The 24,002-nt window shown below is 40.1% G+C and overlaps 2 protein-coding genes across 11 annotated transcripts in view; both read left to right on the top strand.

Moving 5' to 3' along the window:
• The window catches only part of LOC108143289 (neogenin), a 37,169-nt gene that overhangs the window by 6,724 nt on the left and 6,443 nt on the right, over window positions 1-24,002 (top strand). For all 10 annotated transcript variants that reach the window (XM_041707712.1, XM_041707710.1, XM_041707711.1 and 7 more), the window contains one exon: window positions 22,765-23,967. In XM_041707712.1, the coding sequence (XP_041563646.1) occupies window positions 22,765-23,967 (1,203 nt within the window). The remainder of the gene's footprint in view (window positions 1-22,764; window positions 23,968-24,002) is intronic.
• LOC108143366 lies at window positions 11,607-12,412 on the top strand. Its single transcript, XM_017267688.2, is given in 2 exon segments — window positions 11,607-11,997; window positions 12,047-12,412. Coding segments are annotated over 2 exon segments (570 nt in total). The 3' UTR covers window positions 12,226-12,412.

Raw genomic sequence — 24,002 nt, 5'->3', positions numbered from 1 at the left:
ATTAAACCCCACTCGCCACTCCACACGCTTAACCCCCTTCGGACTTATCGGTCAACAAAATGCAGTCGCTGGACGGCGATAAACTGTGGCCATGGCTGCCTTAAAGTAGATGGATCGCTTGATTGGCGACGGAAAAGCGCCTGCCCTCCTCGTGTCCGACCGCTTTTCACTTGGAAAAATTAGTTAACTGCTGTTGTTTCTCATAAAAATGTTGTGTTTTAAACTTTAGGTATTCAAATTTAATTTCAATACTTAAAATCTTTACTAAAGGCGTAACATTGCCTATAAAGATAAGCTCAACAACTTTGCTTTTAAATTATCTTCTGCTGATTTAAATGGCCATAAAAATAATCTTTGGATTAGCATTTTTACCAAAAGGTAACACAAAAATGATACTTTGATCTTTAAGTAACTAACTGAAAATGATCAAAGATAAGAGAAAGATTCACGTTGTGATTTGGATGTTTATTGTACTTAATTTATTTATGTTCATTAATAAATTAATGTTTTCTAAATTACATAAAGCTTATTAATTGTTGGGCATAAAAAAAGGTCATAAAGTTTTTTATTAGCTTTTGATGATCTTAAGACAAACTAGAAGATATTTTCCAGATCATTTCCGATCCGATTTTCACTGTGCAATTATCTGTAGAGCTAATCTATTTGCTGCAATTGCCGCAGAAAAATAGAACATGAAAAACGAGCAGTTACAATGGCGACGACAATGTCTGGACGGGATCGCCAAAGAGCAGAAGAGAGGAAGTCGGCGGGCCCAGCCAAAAGTAATTTGTTACAACAGCCACAAGACCAAGTCACCAGCTTCGCTTTGTTCCGATCCAATGCTATCCAATCGGATTCGAATCGATCCGATCCAAGCGCCAAGACTCTCGACTCCCCAGCTGAATGAGCAGCCGTTGCTATTATTTTATTATTATCTACAAAATGCACGTACTTTATACCACTTACGAGTCTGCAGCCACGGTAGTCGACGTTCTTGTCGAAGTCGTGTGGTTGCAGTTTCAGTTTTGGTGGGGGAGATTGGCACAGTGGTGAGATCTGGAGATTCCCCGGATGCACTTAGGTGCGGTATTGTATTATTTTTAGTTCTGTTGAGCTCACCATTTCACACTTTGTTCGTCACTTGGGTACTTTTAGTTAGTAAACAGAAAAATAGTGTTAAACTGTTTGGGGATTTTTGCGGTTAAGCAAATTTAACACAAACATTTTTTATTTTATTAAAACTACAGAATGGGTAATAAAGTTTCCGATGCACATCTATGCTTCTGTTTCGTTCCCGTTGACAGTCTTTCACAATTAAAAAGATGTAAATATTTAAAATGTACCAATGTTTTTGGTTCCACTGTATAGTGGATTTAAGCCATAAGCCGCTTTTGCCTTAGCTCTTGCCAGCTGTGTGCGATCTTATCTGAAGCCTTGTCCGCGTTCGCGCAACTTAAGTAGGTACTAAGTGCTGCATATATCATAGATGCCCCAGGCCCAAGCTCAAGCCCAAGCCCATTCCCTACCTCTCATATGCCCCGCCCCCTCCCGCATTCCCACCCAGATGTTGAACCCCAAGACCGGACTTTTTTGTTCTTTGAACCTATAGCAAACGCTGGATTAGATGTAGTGTGCTGTGAGGCTTATGACGTGCCATGTCCATGTGTGGACTCGCCTGATTAATGGCAATTATCCGCCGCACATTTTCTATTTCCACATTCTGCGGCAGTGGAATTGAGCTGTCAATGGAGCCGAGTGGAGCGGATAGCGGGCGAACGGGAAATCGGTGTACATTTGCCATAAAATCCTGTGAAATGCAACCAGCCAACGATGATTTCAACGCTTTGGCCATTAGGTAAGCGACTTTATGTAGGAACACTTGGCAAGCAAGTGGTGGCTTATACCCAAAAACACCAACAACTGCAGCAGATAGTTGTTATCCGAGGCTTTTAAGATTTAGCTTCAAAAGTGGCTAACACTTGACTCGCGAAAGTTGTGGCAGGAAGTCATGTTTTCAGTCACTGTTTTCTCGGTGGTTTTCTAAATTTAGGTCTAGTTTTCTGAGTGCGAAAATATCCTTGAGTCGAGGAGCAGCCATTGTCTGTGCTTGGCTTTTGTTTTCGAGTCTCAGACAATGGCAGAGGCAAATATGCAAATCTTGTAATGAGGTGGTAAAATACAAGTTCCCTTCCGTCCGTCTCCCTCATGCGTTTCTCTATCTCTTTTTACCCACAGAAATGTCTTTATTCACATACAGGTGCGTTCAAAATAATATTACTAACAAAAAGTTTTATTCTTTATAAGTAACTTGTACAAGTTTAAAACAAAAATAATAAAGCCATTAATAAGAAATTGTTTGTTTTTTTATTTTTATATCGAGCTTCAAAATCAAAAGTCACATATTTTGAAGTTTTGACAACAGTTTTATATGAACAAAAATATAAATCTTTTAGAAGATAAATGCTTATGGTTATCAAAACTATTAGTGCTATTATTTTGACTGCAACTGTGTGTATATGGCTGCTGGCAATGACACAAATTGCTTTTGTCTGCTCACAATTTGCATTTGCCAGAGTTCCGCAGTTCCAGTGAGGATGATGGCACCTACATCTACTCCTAATTGAATGTCGAGCATAAAATTATGTCAGCTGAGACGAGGGGGCTCTTCAGTAGTCTCTACAATGGTGATGGAGATAATGACGATAATGTTGACGATAGTTAGGGCGCAGTATGTGGGCGTTCGGATCACTTTACAACTAGAAAATTAGAAAACTGACAGGGAGGAGAGCATTTATCTAATTAAGTTGTCTGAGGGCAGACACTTGACGTGGTTCCATAAAGTTCTTAGAACTTAACCCACTCATGCCTGCATAGTTTGGCCTCTAAGCCGATTTTACTTTCGTTCGACAAATGAGCTTTTGTGTTGCCTGCGACACTTTGCTGATGTTTATAAATTTCACACCGTTAGGGTTGTGGGATGTTGGCGCCAGGTAAAGTTAAGAAAAAAAAAATAAAGAGACGAACTTTTTCGCCGACCTGACAAGCGTGAAATTGCCGGGAGAAACGGGGAAAGGCGGCGAAAACCCGCACTTGAACTTTTGTGCCGAGTGTTTGACATGACAACAGCAAAGTAGATAAATGCAAGGCAGTATGGGAAGAAGAAGCTGGAGAACTCCCTGAACCGCAGAAAAAAAGAGGTAGGGAATCGGAAGGGGAATTCCAAAGCTCGCGGGACAAATGGACAAGCCAAAAGACGGAAGTCACGTAGACGGGAATAGAAAGAGAAGTACAATACGGGGGGAGCTGGATGGAAAGCATGTGGAGCTGCCAAAACGTGATTGATGAGACGAGATCTGAAAGAGAATAACCAGACGAATAAATGGAAACAGTATTGGGGGTTCCAGAGAATCGATTTCTTAATACCTCGTGAAGTCGGACGTAATGTATCTTTCAAATTCTGATAATCTGCACGTTAAGATCACAAGTTACAGTAAAAATATAGAGTTTTCCCAATAACGCAATACAAATAAAATTGTCAAGTTTACATACATACATCCTTTTCTTTGAATTAAGAACAATGGTATAAATATTTAATCTATTTCGGAAAATACGGATCTTATGAGTTTTTAGCTAAAACAAAAAAAATATCTTACATGATTTGTTTAGACTATAGAGTAGTTACTTTCATTTATGAAACACAACAACAAATTACAATTAACATTTGGTGAGCCCATAAAATTTTTTCCCCATGATAGCCCAGAACAATAATAATCTTTTCCAAATAAATGGTATTCTGTTGGCAGGACAAGCACATCAAATGCATTTAATTATGCTTCAGGGGAAACGTTCAACGTCAATCAGCAGAGCTCTGTTTATTTTTCATGCAAACACCGTCGTTGTCACTAGAGACATATGCAAATTGATACGGATTCTACTATTGCCCATTTACTTTTTTTTTCGGTAGTTGGCTACCAACAACCTATGCCAAATGCATGGAAATGTGTGTACATGCAATTATTGATGTCAATCAAATCATTTATATAGAGATCGGGATCGGTCACGCTCCGGCAAACGTGGAATGAATTTCAATTTGAGTCGAAGAGCACCATCATCATCGTGGTTTGTTGACACGCACAAATATTTTGTCCAAATCTTTCCTTCACCACCTCTTCCCGAATCTGCGGCATTAGTCGTGTGTAAATATTATCTTACAAATATTTTGGTTGACACCCAATCGCACGTGTGTGTGTGTGTGTGTCCCCATCTTTCAAACGCAAGTAAGTTTGGGTTCTGACTTTTTGGGGACTTTGATTCGCTCGCAAATATTTACCGCATTATCATCATATCTAAATATGTTTGTAACTGATTCCTAAACAAACTTATTTGAGATATCCGACTGGCAATTTACTAAAACCCCCAAAGGCCTCCCGAAAAACCCATCGAACCGCAACATAAATCACCATTAAGCAAGAAATAAACAAAACTGCAATCGAAGGGCCCCAAAAAATAAACGAAAACCCACTTAATTGCACTACGGCCAGATGGTTCGGAGGTGGGTCCCCTTATTTTCCAAGGGGGTTCAATAAACCTCGAGCTGTGTGTTTGCCTTATTGATTGCCTTATCACCAACTTGGAACTTGGAATCGGTTCGCAGTCGGAATCAAAATCGAAATCGACTTGGACGACGCGACGTTGCGCTAGATTTGTTCATTTATCAGCTCATATATGGGGAAACCGCAGACGTCAGACGTCGGCGATCTATAGATAACTTTTTCGGGGGTCAATTTCGAATCGAACTTGGAGTCGTGGCTGCGACCTGCGTGCTGTCATAAATAAATATATGTACGCATGTACATGGTGCGTTTGTGTTGAGCATGAAAAATTTATTGTTCAGTGTTTCTTGTATTTTTTCTTCAAGTCAGACATCCAGACAATCGTATCAGCGTTTACCAATTGGATATGCAATGCATCCCAGAAACGCTTTCTATTTATGAAAGTTTCCAGTTGGCCGGGCCAAATTGGTTTTGTGGCCAGCAGCTCTAGCAGCTCCAGCAGCTTTAGGTTATAAGTTCAACTGTTCTCTGCCGCTTAATTTATAAACGAGATAACGATTTTCCCCAGAGTTGTACTATTCAATTTTAATTAAGTCTTGGGGTTTGTTTATTTTGTTTGCGGTTGGAAAATGGGAGTATGGAAAAATATTACCAGTGATGGGAAGTATCTGTTTATATAATTGTGCCCATTTATCAACATTAATTCAGATTTCCAACTGAAATAAGCTAGGATTTTTTAACACGTAAACACTTCATCACAATTTCAAGGTTTTAAAGTTTGGAAATCGCTACAAAAATCTTGCATCTTTGATAATTTTTCCCATTACTAAAAGCAAAATACTTTCTGTACCTTAATAGGTACCTTTCCCAACACTGTTGTTTGACTATGAAATAGAAATCAAGTATAAATTGCTCATGCTGAATGTCCGAGCACTCGTATCTTACGGATTAGTGCCCTTGGTCTCCGGTGAATGGGATAAGGGATTCGGGGTGACGCAATGGCTGCCACTTGTCCAAACACATTCATTGATTTAGCCAGCAGCACTCGACCTGTTCCCATTTTCCCTTGCATATTTGCAACATATTTGCATATGAGTTGCCAAAAACATTCATGATACAGGACTGGACTGACCAAAGCCGAAGGGGTTTTGCTATCTAATGCGGTCAGTGCAGCTCCATGCCATCGTGGGCAGACCACAAAATACTGTTGTTCAGTTTGGCAAACAGCAACAGCAACTGCGTGTGTGGGCGCCAATTGCTGCCAGGCCATAAAACCCAATCCGAGCGAGAATGGCTTTGGAGAATTAAATGCGAAATTGTAAAATGTATCTCTGGCCGGAGTGCAATGAGCTGCCACTTGAACTTAACCCGATGAGGAACCGCAGCTGAATCTCGAAGTGGACTGGGAAATCTGATGAGCAGTGAGGGGACGGAAGGGTCGAGGCGTGCACACAGACACATAATTCATATGTTCGAGGCATTTATCGATTTTTCCTCCCCCATCCAGACTCAATTTCACCCACCCACTTTTCAGCCAGTTCTCAGCTGTTGGTATTTGTTGGCCCAGTCCACCAAGCATCCCTCTTAACGCACAATATTTTTTTGATTTTGCAACAGACGCTTGCCACACAGAGAATTCTCGCTATCCATCCTCCCGCACCCTGGTTCCCTGGCACCCTGCTCATCCCCTGCTCATCCCCTGCTCTTCATCCGCATGCCCAACCCTCCACGCAGGCTGTGAGCATCGTCATCGTCATCTAACGCGGCTCTCAACAGCTTCACTTTATTATATATATCCCATAGTGTATTTCATGCACAGGGAACTATTTTGGCTCATATAAAAACATATTTAAAAAGCTTAAATTGTAAGAGTCGAAAAAACCTAGGTATTCTAGAACGGTACACTATATTATAATAACATTTTAATCTAGATCTAGATTTATTTTCAAAATGCACCTCATCAAAATCTTATGTTGTCTTTTATGTTCAAATGCCTGAAATCAAACCCTTTATCTAGAATCTAAAATAGTGATTTTCTTCAAGTGCAGTCGATGTCGCTGGCGCTGTTGTTTGTTTGACTCTCTGCGGTTGCCCAACGCAGAAATGTTGTTTTGACGGGGCCAAACGCCGAGACATCGGGAGAAGTGGCAGAGGGCCTTCGAAATGTGTGGGTTTTCCGGGTGGGGTGGGGTTGGGTTGGGTTGGAGTTGAGCTAAAATAAAATGCCATAAAATTCAGAAACGGGAACCGGGGACAGAAGTCAAATGCCAAGTGCTTTCAGTTTTTCCTGCTCCTGTTCCTGCTGCTTTTCCTGCTCATCTTTTTGCTGAATGCTGATGATTCATAATGGACAAACTATGCGTAATGGGGAAAATACTACTATATTTAAATATGGAGCGGCACATAACATTCAGACAGTTAAATATGATTTAAAAGCTGTCATTTCAACAATAATCGCACTTATCTGAACTGTTTTAAACACCTTTATTGCCGCCTGATTTGTACTTAAGAGTCAAGAGCTATATGTTTTCCCCCTTTTTCTTTTGTTTTGGGGGCGACCCTGGTCATAAATAATAAAGCATGTCAAAATCAGATGATTTACGCTGCTTTGATGGCATTTTTCATTTTCATAATTTGTTGCCAACTGGAGCGCACAAATTTCTGGCTCTGTCTTATCAAAATGGCCCTCTCTCACTCCTTCTTGACACTCCCCATTTTTTGTGTGGGAGCTTCCAGCCAACAAAAAAGGGGAGAAAGAAATTATTTGTAAAAAGTTTTACAGCCTTAAAATTAAGTTAGCTAAAGTGTGTGTCGGTTTGGAGGTGTGAACGCATTCAGGTTGAATTATGGGCTGCTTATAACTTTTGCTTTATTTGAAAAACTACAGAACTCATTATTCATTAATTGGATTTCTCTTTTCTTCATTCTCTGCAAAAAACAAATGTGATAATGGGAAAATTATGATGATAAATGGGAAAACTTTAAACATTTTTTTGGCTTTTATATAATTAAGTTTAATTAAAACGAAATTGTATTGTCGAAATGTCTATTCTATTTTTCTACGTTTTAAATTCTTTAAATATCTCTCATTCAATAAAATGGATCATAAAAAAAAAACATAAAAGCCAATCGAAATCATTGAAAATTGTATGCAACCGAAACGATAAATAACAAAATGTTCGACAGATACTCATTTCAAATTCCATTTTCATCAAATATAAATCAAACAAATGTAATCCCCTCTTTTTGGAAATATTCCGCCTTCCACTTTGCTGCCCCTTCATTTGCATGTGCCAATTTCAATTCGCATTCCAGTTAGCTAAACTTTTTGGAGTGTTTTCCTTGCTAATGCGCCACTAAGTATGCACTTGTTATTGCGGTTGGCTGTCATTATCCCCGATAAAATTGTGCGACACATAAATCGACGTCAACAGCAATTAACACTTTCTGAAATTGACATAAATTTGATCAAATCGAAATAAAACCCGTTTCATTTTTTGGCATACACTTTTCGATAAGTTTTGTTATTATTATTGTACACGTTTATTTATGAAGCTTATATCGTTAGGCGAAAAATTCAATTAACAGCCTAAACGTGGGCAGGCGCCAGTCGTCCAAGTCGTGCGTGGGATGCAACTGCAAAATGCCACTGCGAAATGCAACCTAAAAATGCAACTGCATTTTCCAGCTGCCCCAGACAAGTTGCATAATCCGGCCTGAACCAAACCCACTTGGACTGATATGCAAAAAAAAAAAAAATTGCTTTGATTATGATGAAAACTCAACTCTCTCTTTTGCCGGACAAACTTTTCATTCCAAATTATTAGTGACAAAATACAGTCGAACTTCAATAAGTATATCTTCCTGAGTCAGATGATAAATGGTGGAAAACTTAAAAAAAAAAAACTTTTCATTTTTAAAGTCTTACTTATATGAAAACAAACTACAAACTATTAACTATTGATGTACATAATTCAACAACCTTATAGGTTTAAGATCCGAAACTTTCATGTATCGTATATGTTGGTATTACAGATAGCGGTTTTACTTACGGCAGCCTGTCTGTTTGTGAAAATTATGCAAAATCTTGAATTAAATTAGAGCTGTCAACTCTGGCAGAAGATACATTGAAATGTTACTGAACTTTTTCACTTAAATCATGGCAGATAAACTGTGGATATCCAAACAGCTGACTACTCTGACTCAGACAATGTCGAATAAATTCAATGCCAGACGCTTCCATCACTTTACATATAATATAGTACATACCTCAAGAAACCAATTTGAATCCCAGACCACGTACTTGGCGCGTTGTTCCTGCCGCTTCCCTTATTTCCAGCAACTTAAGTTGCCAATATTAAACGCTTCGATGGATTTTATGGGGCATAAACAGGAAATTTGAAGAAGAATGTCCAATTTGCCATGGCCAACAGCGAAACAAAAAGAAAGAAGAACTAAGAAAAGGGAAAGAAAGTCTGGCCCAAGGATTGGCATTTTCTTTTGTCACTTTCAGGAAACTCTCCATGGCAAATTGGCATTAGGAAAAGCGAGTTGGTATACAAGAAGGCACAAAACTGTTGAAATTACTCCCCTTCATCCAATGTCCAGCTGTCGTATTTTCCCTTTTGCTGTCATTGTGCTGTGTGCGGTCGCTGCAGAAACCATAAAACATTAATTTCAATTGGAACTGTTGCCAAGGATGGGATAGGATGGGATAGGATAGGATCCATCCAAACGACTATTCCATTCCACACACATGTAACCCGAGTGCAAAATGAACTATAATGTTGGAGTTTATGTTCATATACAGCTAAGGCCAAAACAATACAACCAAATATAGCTATTTCCCTGCCTATATATTAATGTAACATACAATTCGAATTTATAAACAAACCCTATTTATTTGATTTATGGTGTTATTTAGAACATTTCTAGAAGTCTAATTTTGATATTAATAATATATGTTAAGTATACATTTTCAATAACTCAATTATTTTTAAAAACCATTCCGAAACATTTACAAAATTTGCCATTATGTAAATCAGCTCCAAATTATATTTTTTGTGCTAAATGTTTAAAAAAAAATCAGTTTAATTTAATATTTTTAATTAATTCATAAATTATTTTTAATGCTTACCCATTATCAAAATAACCACAAAATCATTATCGAACAAAAAATGCTTCTATTTTGACCGCAGTTGTATATACCATACATGAACGGGCGGACGTTATATGAAATTAATTTGTTAGGCAACCACCGACAGCATAAACGGTAACCGAAACAACAAATACCGCTTGGGAAAAGTTTGCAGACCGCAGCAGCTGTTGGAAAAGACAAACAACAACAGGACGCGCAGCATATGTTAATTAAAGAAGTGTTCGTTTCCACAACTCAATCGACTTTCACATTGCATTTTGGCTCTAATCAAAGCAACAGTCCAGTGACTTAACGAAATCTTGAATATGCATTTCGCTTCGTGACATTGCCGCAATGTGTCAAAATCTGTCAGCGGCACTTAACCTGCACATAAGTCATTGTCAGGCGGGCAGAGAAAATAATTTACAATTTTCTGGATATTTTTGGAGACTGCTTCCGACATCCACAACCAGCAGCTGCTGTTATTTCCACAACTTCCGCTTAGTTTTTGATTCAATTGTACAAATTATACATATATTTGAGTTCTGAAGGAAAAGTTTCTTCTGGTAATCCTCGTCACTTGACTTGGACAAATCGAAGTTGATTCCTGGCTAGATCCCCCAGGAATCGTCATCTGGTCTCTGGGACATCTGTCAGTGTTTTCTTCGTCGATTTTCAAGGGGGTGTGGTCTTCGATGTGCACTAAAGAGCCATTCGAAACATGCCCAAGCGATTGTAAAATGCTAATAATAATTGGAAAAACTCGCCTCTACAAAGTCTCGCTGGGTACTTCCTGTAGAGGAGGTAACGCGCATATGCTTTCGATAAATCATAAATTTATATTCTCCAGCGCTCTTTGACACTACGATTTATACTCGATTCTTGGGGAGCGGCCCTCTTCTTTTTTATGGATCCAAGAAAAACATCAAACGCGGGGCAGGAAAATATGCGTTGTGCACTACAGCCGCATCCGACTGTGAAATACATGGATCAATTTGAAAGTTTAACAACTAGCCATTAGCACTGGGGAGAACTATTTTTCATTTCCATCGTTCTCATTTCGCTTTGGGGCCATAAAATATGGAACATGAAATGAAATCCATATTTTTACTGCTAAGGGATTATGGCTTGTCAAAGCGCAGCGATGCATAAGTTTACAGAGCAAACTAGAAAAAAGGAAAACAGGGGCAAAAATGGATATTTACACAAACTAACTGTGGCACACGTGCCCGGAAGAAAACCTCCCTCTGAAAAGGAAATTGGCATAGGGCCCGGATAATTATGAATCTGGGAAACTGCATTCTAATCTCTCGACCGACAATCCCGTCATTGAATCACCCTGCCCCGGCTGGGAAATCGATTTTCTCCATGAAAATGACACAAAATATCCAGGTCGGGATAAATAGCTGAATCCATTCGCTCTGTAGTATCATACACAGAGATAAAATATTGATAAATTAAAACTTTACAATATTTATTTATTGGGTTGTTGGGATAGAACATTTTTCAAACTAAACGTTTTATAAATCTTAAGGATCAAGTGTAGACAACAATAATCTAAATCGGTCTTCAAAACTTCCATTATATTAAATATCATTGGAACTTAGCAAATCTTTGATTACAGTTAATTAGGACTATGACAATAAAATTTAAAACTTAAAATTTAGACAAATTTAGTTGATCCGACAACATTTTTGCGAGTTACGCATGCATAGTTTTTATTTCGTTACGTTCATTTTTGATCACCTAATGACAATGGCACTACAATCATTAATCAGAAAATTGTTTTCTAAACCAAATAAATTAAAAAATAATTTAACCTGTAATAACAATTATAAGTAATACAACACAGTACAATGCTGATGAGTTTAGTATAGTTTTGAAGAATCGATTATTAGGTCGACACTAATTCTGTCATGAAGTTTACAGCAATCACAGTGTTTGGCTTATTGTTAATGGCTCTAGAGCACAATGGAGACATTGTTACCCGCCATACTAACGTTAAATGTGAAGTATATGACAAATTATATTTTGAGGTTGTTACATGTCGTCTAAAGGTTTTGGGACGTGGCATCATCGGTGAGAATGTTCACATTAAAGTCCTACAACTTCCTATTAGAAATGCTACGGTCAATTTTGGCGTCTATAAGAAGCTGTCGGGATACCATCCATTTCTATTTAACGTTACCCTCGACTTTTGCCAATTTATGAGACATCCGAATCCGTTGAGTGTTTTCTACTTGTTTTTCAAGGCTTTGAGGCCGTATAGTAATTTAAACCACACTTGTCCTTTAAACGTAAGTACTTTGATAAAAAGATGCCACACTCGGATAATAACGTGATTATCTCCTTTTTCCATAGCACGATATTATCCTGAAGGACTTTGTTTTGGCCGATCTAATGTACGCCAAAATTCCCTTGCCAAAGGGCAGCTACATGTTTATGATTAAATTGGCCACCGAAGGTGTGTGGCGAGGCGTCATCAATGCATACTTTGACATTAACGTGGACAACAATCCAAATATACGGTTTTAGAAGATTTAATTTATATATGCTTAAATAAGCAAAATCAAAATCAATACGGAAGATGAATTAAAAGCTTTGATTATTTGTTTTACTTCAGCTGCTGTTAAAACGACTTAAGCATAGGTTAATAAAACAAATACTGTGCAAATACTTTGAAACAAAAGATAAGATTAAAAGATTTAATTTCTCATACCACAAACCGAATATATATGTGCAGATGAAAATTCGTTTCAAGGGGGTGAAAAGTTTGTTTTTCCCCTCGGCAAACTGCAAACGATTTTTCTAAAACGTTCGGACAGCTCGAGGCAGCAGAAGTGCGTAGTATAATAACACTGACGAACACATACTAAATTCCATCTAAATGGATACCAAATTCTGATCTAAAATTACATTACTAAAACTTTCATTTATTCAGTTGGTCACTAGACTGCAAAGTATGCTTAAAAATAAATAACAGCAAAATAAGTTACTAAACTCACCAAGAATCAAAGTCAGTTGTTTAAGTATCTTAAGAGTAAGAATTTTGTAAATGGAAAAGATAACAGCCACCTGGCTGAGGAGTGTAAATTGTTGGCTGTCTGTTGGCTAACATTTACAATTTCATAATGCAAAAGTTTTGCTGCGCAACAGCAACGTCCTCGTTGTCGCTGGATGCCAAAGGACAAAGAAAGGCAACGCCGGCAGCGGAAAAGCGCTCAACTTAGCCCAGCTTAGCGACTTGCTTCGGGCTGGGAAAATGTGAGAAAATGCGGCGAAAATGTGGGAGTCAGTCAGTGGGGGGAAAAGCGAGTCCCAGCATGTGGCCAAAGTCATTTGCCAGAGCAAGTGAAAAATGCCGCTCAGAAACCAATGAACTCTGGGTGGGTGTGTGAGTATATGGGGTTTTTATGTGCAGGCTGGTAAGCGGAAGAAGCCAGGGCGGCCATTTTGTTAGACAACCGTTAGGGCGGCCATTTTGCAAATGGCAGCAACAGGAGAAAGTCGAGGAAGTGAACAGGCCCCCGCGTCATGTGTCAAGTTAAAGGCAAATTAAATGATATATGCGCCAGAGGAAATTTCCCAGGTGGCACCGCCCAAAAAACCATTTGATTGCTGCAATTAAATGTGCCAGGGCAAATGGAATGGATGAGCAGCAGGCCAAAGCAGAGCCGCTCCCAAGATTACCCATTTCTTTCCGGACTTTTGAGACGGTCATGCAAAAAACTCGTTTGTCCTCGAATAATTGAACATTCTCCGAGTTAGATGGCGGGTAAAATTCAATTGGGACTCCATTTGCCCAGCAATCAAGCAACTCTTTTATGTGATGACTCTTGCTAAGCCCTAAATAAACACCACACACATAGCCGGACCGCTGGACGTGCACAGTGGAAACCTAATAGAGCGAATCATCTAAACAGTTTATTGTATTACATTTTATTACAAACAAATTTACAAATTTCAAAACTTAAATAAAAAACTTATTTGCTTTTTAAATTTTTAGTATCAGTTACAACTGCATAAGAAGAAAGAAATCAACAAGACTTAAAATATATTTTTATATAAGAACTTGCGACATTTAAATAAATTTCATCTCGTTGGTTCAAGTTAATATGTTTCTACTGTATGTGGCGCGTGCCTGGGCCAAGTTATTGACCGATAGTTGTGCCTGCTAACTGGCGACGCTGTGACGACCGGACAGTCGTCGTCGGTTGCTTTAATTAAAACATCACACCGAGGCACAGAAAGGCACACACACATCCACGGAGACAACCTGAGACATGGTCTAAACGTGTGTGTAAGCCGCTTAAGTTGCCCTTTCCGCGCGGCTACCATGTTTCGTAATTATGCTAAAGCCCTGTGATCCGACCTTTTCCCTGCCCGGCAATCTTATCACGGCCGATCGACGCTGAATGCCTGGAAATTGATTTATAATTTCCAATGGCAGCCGCGCTCTTTGACACACATCGATAAAGTTATCAATATGGCGGCAGTTACAGCTTTTGTACCGCCCCGAGTTATATGTGTGGTCTCCACAGCTATGCTATATCATATCTTATCGGTCATGTAATCGAACACCGTTTATCGATTTCCATGTAACCAGCGGTTGGGGAAAGCGTTCACATGCCAGAATCGAGGTTATGCTGCCCATATTACATTTATTTCCAATTAACTTTATGTATATGTATCAATTACTAATTGACTTTTCTCTTTTTCGCTTGCAGGTATGGAATGAAATATGCTTTTCAATAGGAAATACATTGTAAAAATGAATTAAGTTCAAAAGGAAAAACGAATTGAGTTAAGATTTTGCTGTCAAAATCAAGTATGGACAGCTTTGGTAATCTGCAAGTCGAGTGAACTTGATCCTGCTGTTAAATACATATATTTTTCAAACGATTTTCCATTTAATCTCCACTGAATAGCAGCTGCAACGCCATCATCATCGTCATCATCGTCATCATCATCATCGCCACCGTCGAAGGGATCCACTGAGGCACGAACTGATTGAAACTGACGCGTCATAAACTGCTGAAGGCTTAACTCTGCGCTCCGCTCTCTATTCAATGAATTTCCTTTTGTTGAATTCGGTGCTGTGGAAAACGCCAGGTTAGGGAAAACAAAAGGCCGCGCTGAAAGGAAAATGGGAAAGGAGAGATGGAAAGATGAAAAGATCTCAATAAGCTGCTGCACATTGATTGAAATCGAAGACGGTAACGAGTAAACGTGGAATGACACAACCTGAATTTCATGATGGCCATAATAAAGATGATGACGATGGTGATGATGATGATATAACTTGGGCCAACTCCCAGCAGCATTTAAGGCGAAATGCATTTGAAACCACTTTTGCGGATGGTATTCGTACTTCACAACTTCAGTTAAGCTAGTTACGTCGCAGTCGAGAACAACAAAAGCAACAGATGAAATTGAATAAAACATGAAGCTTTTGAGGAGGAGTGAGTGAAAAAGAAGACGCCTGCATTCCAGGAAATGCCTCAAGAAGTCTGCATGCTTACCTCTTGGCTTGATAAAACTTTAATTAACTTGAGGAACGGATCAAGTCGCCTGCTCCTCCTTGTTTGCCCTCTGAAGTAAACAAAAGTCAAGCCAAGATTTTGCTTGCCAAACGATGGCAAAAAATCTGCGTTTATTACTTGGCTTAAGCATTATTATAGCCAGAGGCAAATTAGCTGCAAAGTCTGCGAAAAGCAGCAGGAAAAAGGGGAATTCGTTTGCCTATTTCTGGGGAATCTGCAGCAGAGTTGGCTGTCATCGTCACTGTTTTTTTTTTTTTGTATGCAGAGCAAGTCTTTTGTGACTAGGCTTTCAAAGCCTACGGCATTTCTCCTCCCCTAAGAAACATGAACAATATAGGATAGTTTATTTTTAATGCGGTCATATCTATACATCTACATATCCTACTTTGCGGCGGTGCTTCCTTCACACGCAAACTAAAAAGAAATCATGAAAGGAAAAAGAAATCTCTTCTGCATAATAAAATTTGTTGTACCGAAATGAAGTGGCGCAAGCCCTTAGATGATTATCGGATTGCTGTAGACAGCTTTATGGCGCACACACACTTGCATATTGCCCTGTAATTTGAGTACTTCATTTCGAGGACAAAAGAAGGATATCTCCTGTATGCTCCTTTCTTTAGTTTTGCGCAGAATTTCATGGGCAAAAACTGGGAATCTTTTGTGTGCGGCATGTTTACAACCTCAGAGGGGTAAAAACTACTTTACTCCGGGCTCCGAGTTCTATGTTTTATTTACAGACGGCGAAGGCGTACACTCAGGGGTTATGGAATGGTTCGGTACAAGCCCATAAATTAGCAGCCAAACCGCAGTAGCAATAGCTCAATGACAAAACAAAGAGACGGCCAGAAGTTGGATTTGCTGGAGAAAGGGAGAAAGGGAGAAATTGGGGGTTGGACTTACCTTACATAAATCCTCCTCGCCCATGGCCATTAGGTGTTTGATGGCTGCTTGTAATTAGCATAATTGAAATGTAGCCACAGAAACCAGGGTGGGGGAGTAGAGTCATCAATTTGATTGCCTTTTCCCTGGCCATTGAACTGAACTGGTAAATGTCAAACGCCATGCAGATAAAAAATAGAATCAAAATCAAAGCTGCTGCTTCCACCTCCGCCCAAAATCCCCATTGATGTTTTCACTTGATGCGACAATTTCCATGAACCTGCCAGACAGCCAGCCAGCCGGCCCGACTAAATTTAGACCAGTTGGGGGGGTTGAGTGTGTGGTCATGCCACGCCCCAAGCCAAATTGGATCAGAACAGGGGGGGGAAGTTGACTTTCAGGGATGGTGGGGGCTTTTAACGTAGCACCTAATGGCCAGGCAGACGTTTATAATTATATTTGTGCAGCATTTCGGACCCACGACGACTGTCTGGGAGCTGGCCAACACTCAGGATGTGGCAATGCGGCTTTGACTTTATCCTGTCGCTTTTGAATTTGAATCTCTGTAGCTCTTCAAAGTCACGGCCCGTCCGTCCGTCTATCATTACGTTTCCTCACGGCCACTCAACATAAAAGGTTTTCCAGCCCCTGGGTAACTTTTCACTTAATTTTATTCTCTATCACTTTTTGGTCTGGCCATTTTGTGGCTTAGTTAGTAGCAAGGAAAGAAAAAGTGTCGCATAAGGTGTTAATCAAGGCGTTGAAAGTGACAATCAATTGAGCGGAAAACCGTGGTCATTGCTTTCAGCTTTCAAAAGAAAATATTTAACTTCACAAATATAGGGGTACATTAAGTTTGGTTTTACAATTACAGACTTAAAAGTAACAAAATCATTAAAGACTTACTGTTTGGGATGTGACTTACATCATGAAATTTTGGCGGTATATTTTACTTTGCCTTGGCTTCTGACTTTAATATGTCGATAACAGTGCTCTAAGGGACTAAAATTAATTTAAGATCTTTTCTTAAATTAAAATGCGTTCCACGTTTGGGATCAGATTTGTTCAGCTTTGCGCATAAGAAGCTAACTGCACAAGCTATCTTACTCGAGCTAACATAGGTTTTTAACGAACCTTCTTAACCTTATAAATGCTTTTAAAAACTTAGGTTTCATTATTATTCTGGGTCCTACTCCTACAATTTTTAATCTTTCCATTGCCCATCCCTTGCTAGCCAATTAAATATTCATCCAATTTGGTTTAATTTATATTTTCCTTGGGCATTTGCACTTTGGCCAACGTGAGCAATGCGATTTTCTTTCTTTTTTTCCTTTTGGGGGACTCCTGCAATAAAATACCCACCAAGTAGAGGAGGAGTTGGGGTGAAAGGAAGGGACTCCCTCCATGGCAAATTCACACGCACGTGGGAGGAAAAGGGGTCAAAGCAGTCGTTGTCGATGCAGTTTCCGTTCGCAGCAATTTTATTTATTTTTTCTTCTCCCCTTTCTTTTTTTTCCATTTTTTTTTTTTGCATACATTTGCGTTTTTCCTTCTTATTTTGCGGACGCCTTTCCTTTTGTTTGGGGGGAGTTAGGAGGTGCACTAACCAAACGGAAAATCAACATTGGCAAGCCAATCGATGGCGGACGGATGCCCAGGTCTTCGCCTGAAGTTGCTGCTGCAATGGATGTTGCTGTTGCTGTTGGTGTTGCAGTTGCAGTTGCAACTTCGGGCGCTGCTGCAGTGGCGGCGAGTGCGGCCTGTGGGCCTTTTTCGAGTCGCGTGAGCGTGCGATGCACATTTCGATAGTGGGGCAAAATGCAAATGCGGCCAACTGCTGCGAAGCTTACAGATTTTAGTTGGCGATTTTCGGTTTAGTGTACCCTCGGCTTAGAAATTTTACGATGGGTGGTATTGTGTTCGTAAAGGGTAGAGACTTTTTGGGATTTCTTTTGCTATCGTTATTTAAATATAGTTATGGGTTTCACTGCATTTAGAAATTATAATCAGTCTTAAGCAGGTTTGAAAATTTTTTAACTCAGTAAAGTTTTCAGAAACAGACTTTAAAAAAAAAACAATCTATCTTTTGTTATCGTTATTTAAATTTCACTGCTTTTAAAAATAAGAATCATTTTGTTCATTAAGTAAGATTGCCAATCGCTTTACTTAACAAAGTTTTCAAAAAAGAACTTTAAAAACGAAAATTTTTTTATCTGTCTATTTTTTTTAAAACCTAACAGTTTTAGAAAAGAACTTGCACTTGTTGATTGTGTTCCTACGCATTGTTTGATTTTTTTAAAACAATAAAGGGTATTCCCCTGACCCTTATCCTCTGTACCATCTCGTTTCGTTGGTCTCCTTTGCTGCGTCATTCGGGTACACCCGCATTTGGCTTATTGGCACATTTAACCCTTAGTTTGTGAGCTGTGCATAAATTTGGCCAGCGATAAGGTGACCAGGAGTTGGCCAGCCAGTCGAGCATCAGTTTTGAGTCTCGGCCTGCCCAATTTAACCTTAAAAGGTGCTACCATTAGCTGCCTCTAATGGCCTCCCCTCTTTCACTCTGATCGTGGCCTGCTGATATGCGAAATTTTTGTGGCTCTTTTTTCTTTTTTTTTTTTTGTCTTTTAAAATATTTGCTGTTTGGCTTGGAATCGCCTGACTGGCAAATGGAAATTTCTGCCTAATTGTGCGCGTCTCTTGCGTGATGCTGCCTCCTTTTAGGGAGTTTTCTCTTTTTGGCCATATGCTAATTTGATTGGCTCCTCCGCAGACTATGCCATTTAATGGGTAATCATGTGAGCGTACTGGAAAAATTAAAACAAAAGGTTTTTCCCAGGGAAAACAGCAATCTAAGCCTGTAAAAACTCAAAAGTCATTTAGGTTTTTAAAGTTACTTTTAAGTTTTGTATAACTATTTCATCAACAAAGTTATGATGTGCAATATTAACAAAAATATTTGCTTATTTTTAAAAACTTAAAATTTATACAGCTAACACCAAGTTGAAAGGAAAATATTTTCTTTGTGTGTACACATTATTTCCCCACTTCGCACAAAGCTGTCATGTCTTTCTTGACCAGGCATTTTTCACTGGACCAATGTTAACAAAGTCTATTCCTCCGAACTGCTAATTTTTTATCGACCAACAAACTGCAATTTGCATATGGCAAAAGCAAGTTGTTTTTATTTTTTAAAGGAGCCGGAGAAACTGTCGCCATCTAAGCCTGCTCCTCCTTTGGGCTTTATCGTCTGTAAATGAAAAATCGTAAAATATGCAAATTCATTGGAATATCATAAATATTCATGGACCACCGATTCCCTCTTTTTCTCTGTGTGTCCACGAATTTGGATCACTTTAAACTTGGAACAAAATGCATCAAATTCATTTTTTCGAATTTTCCATTTTTTTTTTTTTTTCGTTGTTAATCTTATGTAAATGCCTGCTGCGTGACTTGTCGAGTTGATTTTGTAGGTCCGCTACAACAATTAAACTCAATTAAGCCATTTTCCCATTTCTCCTGCTTCGCTCGCAGAGCTCCAATTTTTAAAGTGGAATTTCTAGGAAACTGTACGCACAAATCTGACTGAATTATAATTGTTTAATTTGATTCAATGAACGCGTCGCGCGTAATTACGGAAATGGCAAACTCAATTGAAAAAAAAAAAAAAAAATTTGTACAAAATGTTTGCTCAATTAAAGCAAATCAACTCTTTTTCAGCTTTAGGTTTGCGTAATTTTTGTTTTGATTTTAATTTGCCCGCCGACAAAAAGTATTTTCAGGATGAAAAAGTCTGCAAAAAGTGGTAGAAGAATTTGAGTTGGGGGAGTTGTACAAATAATGCAAAAAGGGTTTTTGTTTCTGTACCTTTTTTTGTTCTTGTTTAACCAGACAAAGGCCAACCACAGTTGGACAAAAATGCATAAGGTAGGGTACAAAAAACTCTATATATACGAAAATTACCCCTGAAATGTTTCTTGAAACAAGGTCCGCTTTCTAAGCTCTCAAGGGCTTGCATGCACCAAGGATTTAATTTGCATAAAAGTAAAGAGGAATTGTCAACTTTTCTTTGCACCAAAGAGTACAGATTTTCAAGGCCTATAATAATAATTCACATAAATCCGCAATTTCAAAATGAATTGAGCTTTCGTGAAGCCAGAAACACAAATTATTTTCTCTGTGCAATTACAGTTATAATGAATTGCCACTTCAAATCGAACATTTTGTATTTAATTGGTTTAATTTATTAATTATGGATTTTTTGTGTGAGCATGTGTGTGAGTGCGCGGACGTGGGCGTGGCATTTCCCCACCCCCACTGTCATAATTAAAACCGTTCCATAGATAACAAGAGAGATGGAAACGAACGAGGGAAATGAAACCAATTGACACAATTTTTTTTGGAGCAGCGATAACCTCTTTCCCTCTCCGACTTTCGAAATTGTTTCTCCCTTTCTCTATTTATCTGCTGCCAAAGAAGCGTACAATAAAAATCAATTCGAGCAATAAAGTTTTTAATTGGATTCAGCTCCCTGCTGCTGCTGCGAAGCCATAAAAACCGAATAGTAGCGAGATGTCTCCATTTGATTTAGAGCCGAATGGCCAGCGATACTCAACAGAATAATTATTAAATAAGCTAACAAGAAGAACGTTAAATAAAAAGCAACCCCAGTGCTGCAATGCGGGTCTGTTCCCTGAAATTGAGCTGCATAAAAAGTGAGAATAAAAGGGGTGAATTGTGCAGGTAGCAATGCAGCAGCTGCAGCTGCTTGGAAAGTGAATTCAGTCGAATCGAAGATTTTATTCAGCTCAGTTCACCTTGACAGTTGACGGGGGTTAAAAGGTTTTTATAAAAAGGATATAGTAAATTATATAGATCTATTACGCGACCATATCTTGTCTTTATGCCTGCATGTTTATCTCAACAGCTCCTAAAAGCTGGCCATAAAAAACACACAGGCAAAAAGGGATATTCAAGGGGAGGGAATGTTAACAAAAAAAAAAAAAACCATTTCATCAAGTGAAATGTGAAAAAAAAAGAGTTGAGCTTCTGGTCCATCAGACCAAGACCCCGAAAGCAATAACCATAAAAGCCACACGTCGAGTCTCGAATGCTCGAATAAAATGTGAAATACAAGGCACACTCACTCATGGAGTTTCAAGAGCAGGGGGGAAATGCCAGATGCGCTAAGTAGTTTACCCTAATAGAGTTGAGTCAAGCTAATATGGTCGAAACCAACTGCACACGGTTCGCATAACTTTGCTTAAACTTTGGCACAGAAGTGCATGCACTCGGCATTTGAAGCGGTACGGAGGCGGAAACAAAGCGAATAAATGGCAGGCATACTTCACCAGAATTCCAGGCAAAAAGCCTAAGTTCACGGGCGGTCAAAGTCGGGTCCGGAATGGCAACAGGGAAAATGGAAATGAGATCCACTGGGGAAGCAGTCCGAATGAAACTGCAGCTGCAGGTGCACCCTGAATCCTCAGTCCTGGCAGACTAAATTGTCTGTGAAATGAAATAAAATGTAATGTGTAATTCATGACGCCAAAGTCGTTTGTACAGCTGTATAAATTTCGTAAATTAAGTCATCATTCCAGCAGCATTTAACTCACGCTCCTCTGGTTGGAACTCGAAGTCTAATTAAGGCTGTGCTCTCATTGATACATAATTCAGTGATGACTGAAAAAAGCAAAACGAAAAAGAAACCAAAAAAAATTCAGTCGCTTAAATCTATTTGTATAATTTTTTCAATTTATGATGTATTGGACAGGCGTTCCTACATTTTGAGAAATAAAGATCATTTTTATTTTAATTATTTCATAAATGATTTTTTATACATTTCATATATTAATACCAATTTTTGGCTAATAATCTTAGCTTTAAATAACTGGGAGTGCCACCTCTTTTGAGTGAGTTCCCCCTAGAAATTCTATATCGCCTTGTGCCCCTGTGTTCAAGCCTTTGAGGATTCCGAGTTCCAAGCGTTCTCGATTTTTCTTTCAGGCATGTTAGGTTATTCATTGGCAGGCACAGCTCCTACCAACTTCTCGTGCCCAGACATTCAGTTCACCCACCACCCACCACCCTCACCGGGCGAGCCAAAGTGGAAATGCAAATATTTGCTTGCCGGCGACCCCTTCGCATTTTCGTTCGCCTCCGCCCCTGCCTTTGCTGCATGCCTTCGAGAGAGAGTTGGCCTTTGTAGCCTCAATTATTCAGCCATGTTTACAAGTTGACAGATTGCAGAAGCTGCCGGTCCTCGAGTGGAGGCACACTCCGGTAAACTGGGGGCGGCTGACTTGAGCCGTGGCATAAGCCCCATTTGAATGTGCCAACCCCAACCCCACACGCAAAAAATCTGCCCAAACTCTGGAAAAATTTTCTCAAAATCAGGGATTTCTAAATCGATAAAGCGCAATTTAAACTTTATAAATAATGTATTCTTAAATCTATGATGGTGTTATGTAGGTTGCAATACACTAAGACCTATTTGTAAGATAATTTTAAATCACATAAAAGAATATTGTGTAATATATATATATATATACCTAACAATTTCAAATATCAATATTTATATAATATATATTTATTAAAGATATTTGTCTGACAGTGCAATAATTTCACCATCTCTATGCTTTTGTTGTTTCAGCACTCTTGTTCACCTTGGAGCCGCAGGACGCCGTGGTGCCCGAGGGCCACTCCGTGCTGCTTCAGTGCTCGGGCAGTGCATCGGTGGGGCGCGGAGGCAAGGGCAAGGCCGGCTCGCCCACACCAGTGAGCATCCGGTGGCGCGGACCCGATGGCCAGGACCTGGTCATCGTGGGCGATACATTCCGCACGCAATTGAAGAACGGATCGCTGTACATCAGCTCGGTGGAGGAGAACCGTGGTCTGACGGGAGCCTACCAATGCCTTCTGAGTGCCGACGGCGTGGGCAGTGTGCTGAGTCGTCCGGCACTGGTGGCCATTGCCCGCCAGCCGGATCTGAATCAGGACTTCCTGGAGACCTACCTGCTGCCGGGTCAGACGGCCTACTTCCGTTGCATGCTGGGTGAAGCCAACTGGCAGGAGGGCGTGAAGCACTCGGTGCAGTGGTTCAAGGATGACTTGCCACTCGTCGTGGACAAGCTGCGCATGGTGGTGCTGCCCAATGGAGCGCTGGAGATCGATGAGGTGGGTCCGTCGGATCGGGGCTCCTACCAGTGCAACGTGACGTCGGGCAGTGCCTCCCGGCTGAGCAGCAAAACCAATCTGAACATCAAGAAATCCGTCGAACTGGGAGCAGAGAATGCAGTGGCTCCCTCGTTTCTCGTGGGTCCATCGCCCAAAACCGTGAGGGAGGGCGACACTGTCACCCTGGATTGTGTGGCCAATGGAGTGCCCAAGCCGCAGATCAAGTGGCTGCGCAATGGCATGGATCTGGACCTAAACGATCTGGATTCCCGCTTCTCCATTATTGGAACAGGCTCGCTGCAAATCTCCAGTGCCGAGGACATTGATTCTGGGAACTATCAGTGCCGGGCTAGTAATACGGTGGATTCTCTGGATGCCCAGGCCACGGTGCAGGTCCAGGAGCCACCGAAGTTCATCAAGGCGCCCAAGGACACGACTGCGCACGAGAAGGATGAGCCAGAGCTGAAGTGTGACATCTGGGGCAAGCCCAAGCCCACAATTCGCTGGCTGAAGAACGGTGATCTCATAACTCCCAACGACTACATGCAACTGGTGGATGGTCACAATCTGAAGATCCTGGGTCTCCTGAACTCCGATGCTGGCATGTTCCAGTGCGTGGGCACCAATGCGGCCGGCAGTGTGCATGCTGCAGCTCGTCTACGGGTGGTTCCCCAAGGAGGTGAGTGGAATATCAAAAGATATAACCAAAGTAGA

The sequence above is a fragment of the Drosophila elegans genome, unplaced genomic scaffold (genome assembly GCF_018152505.1).
Source record: "Drosophila elegans isolate 14027-0461.03 unplaced genomic scaffold, ASM1815250v1 contig_183, whole genome shotgun sequence".
In the NCBI taxonomy this organism is placed as follows: domain Eukaryota; kingdom Metazoa; phylum Arthropoda; class Insecta; order Diptera; family Drosophilidae; genus Drosophila; species Drosophila elegans.
The sequence above is the reverse complement of the archived record's forward strand: the minus strand, read 5'-3'. Positions and strand labels throughout refer to the sequence as shown.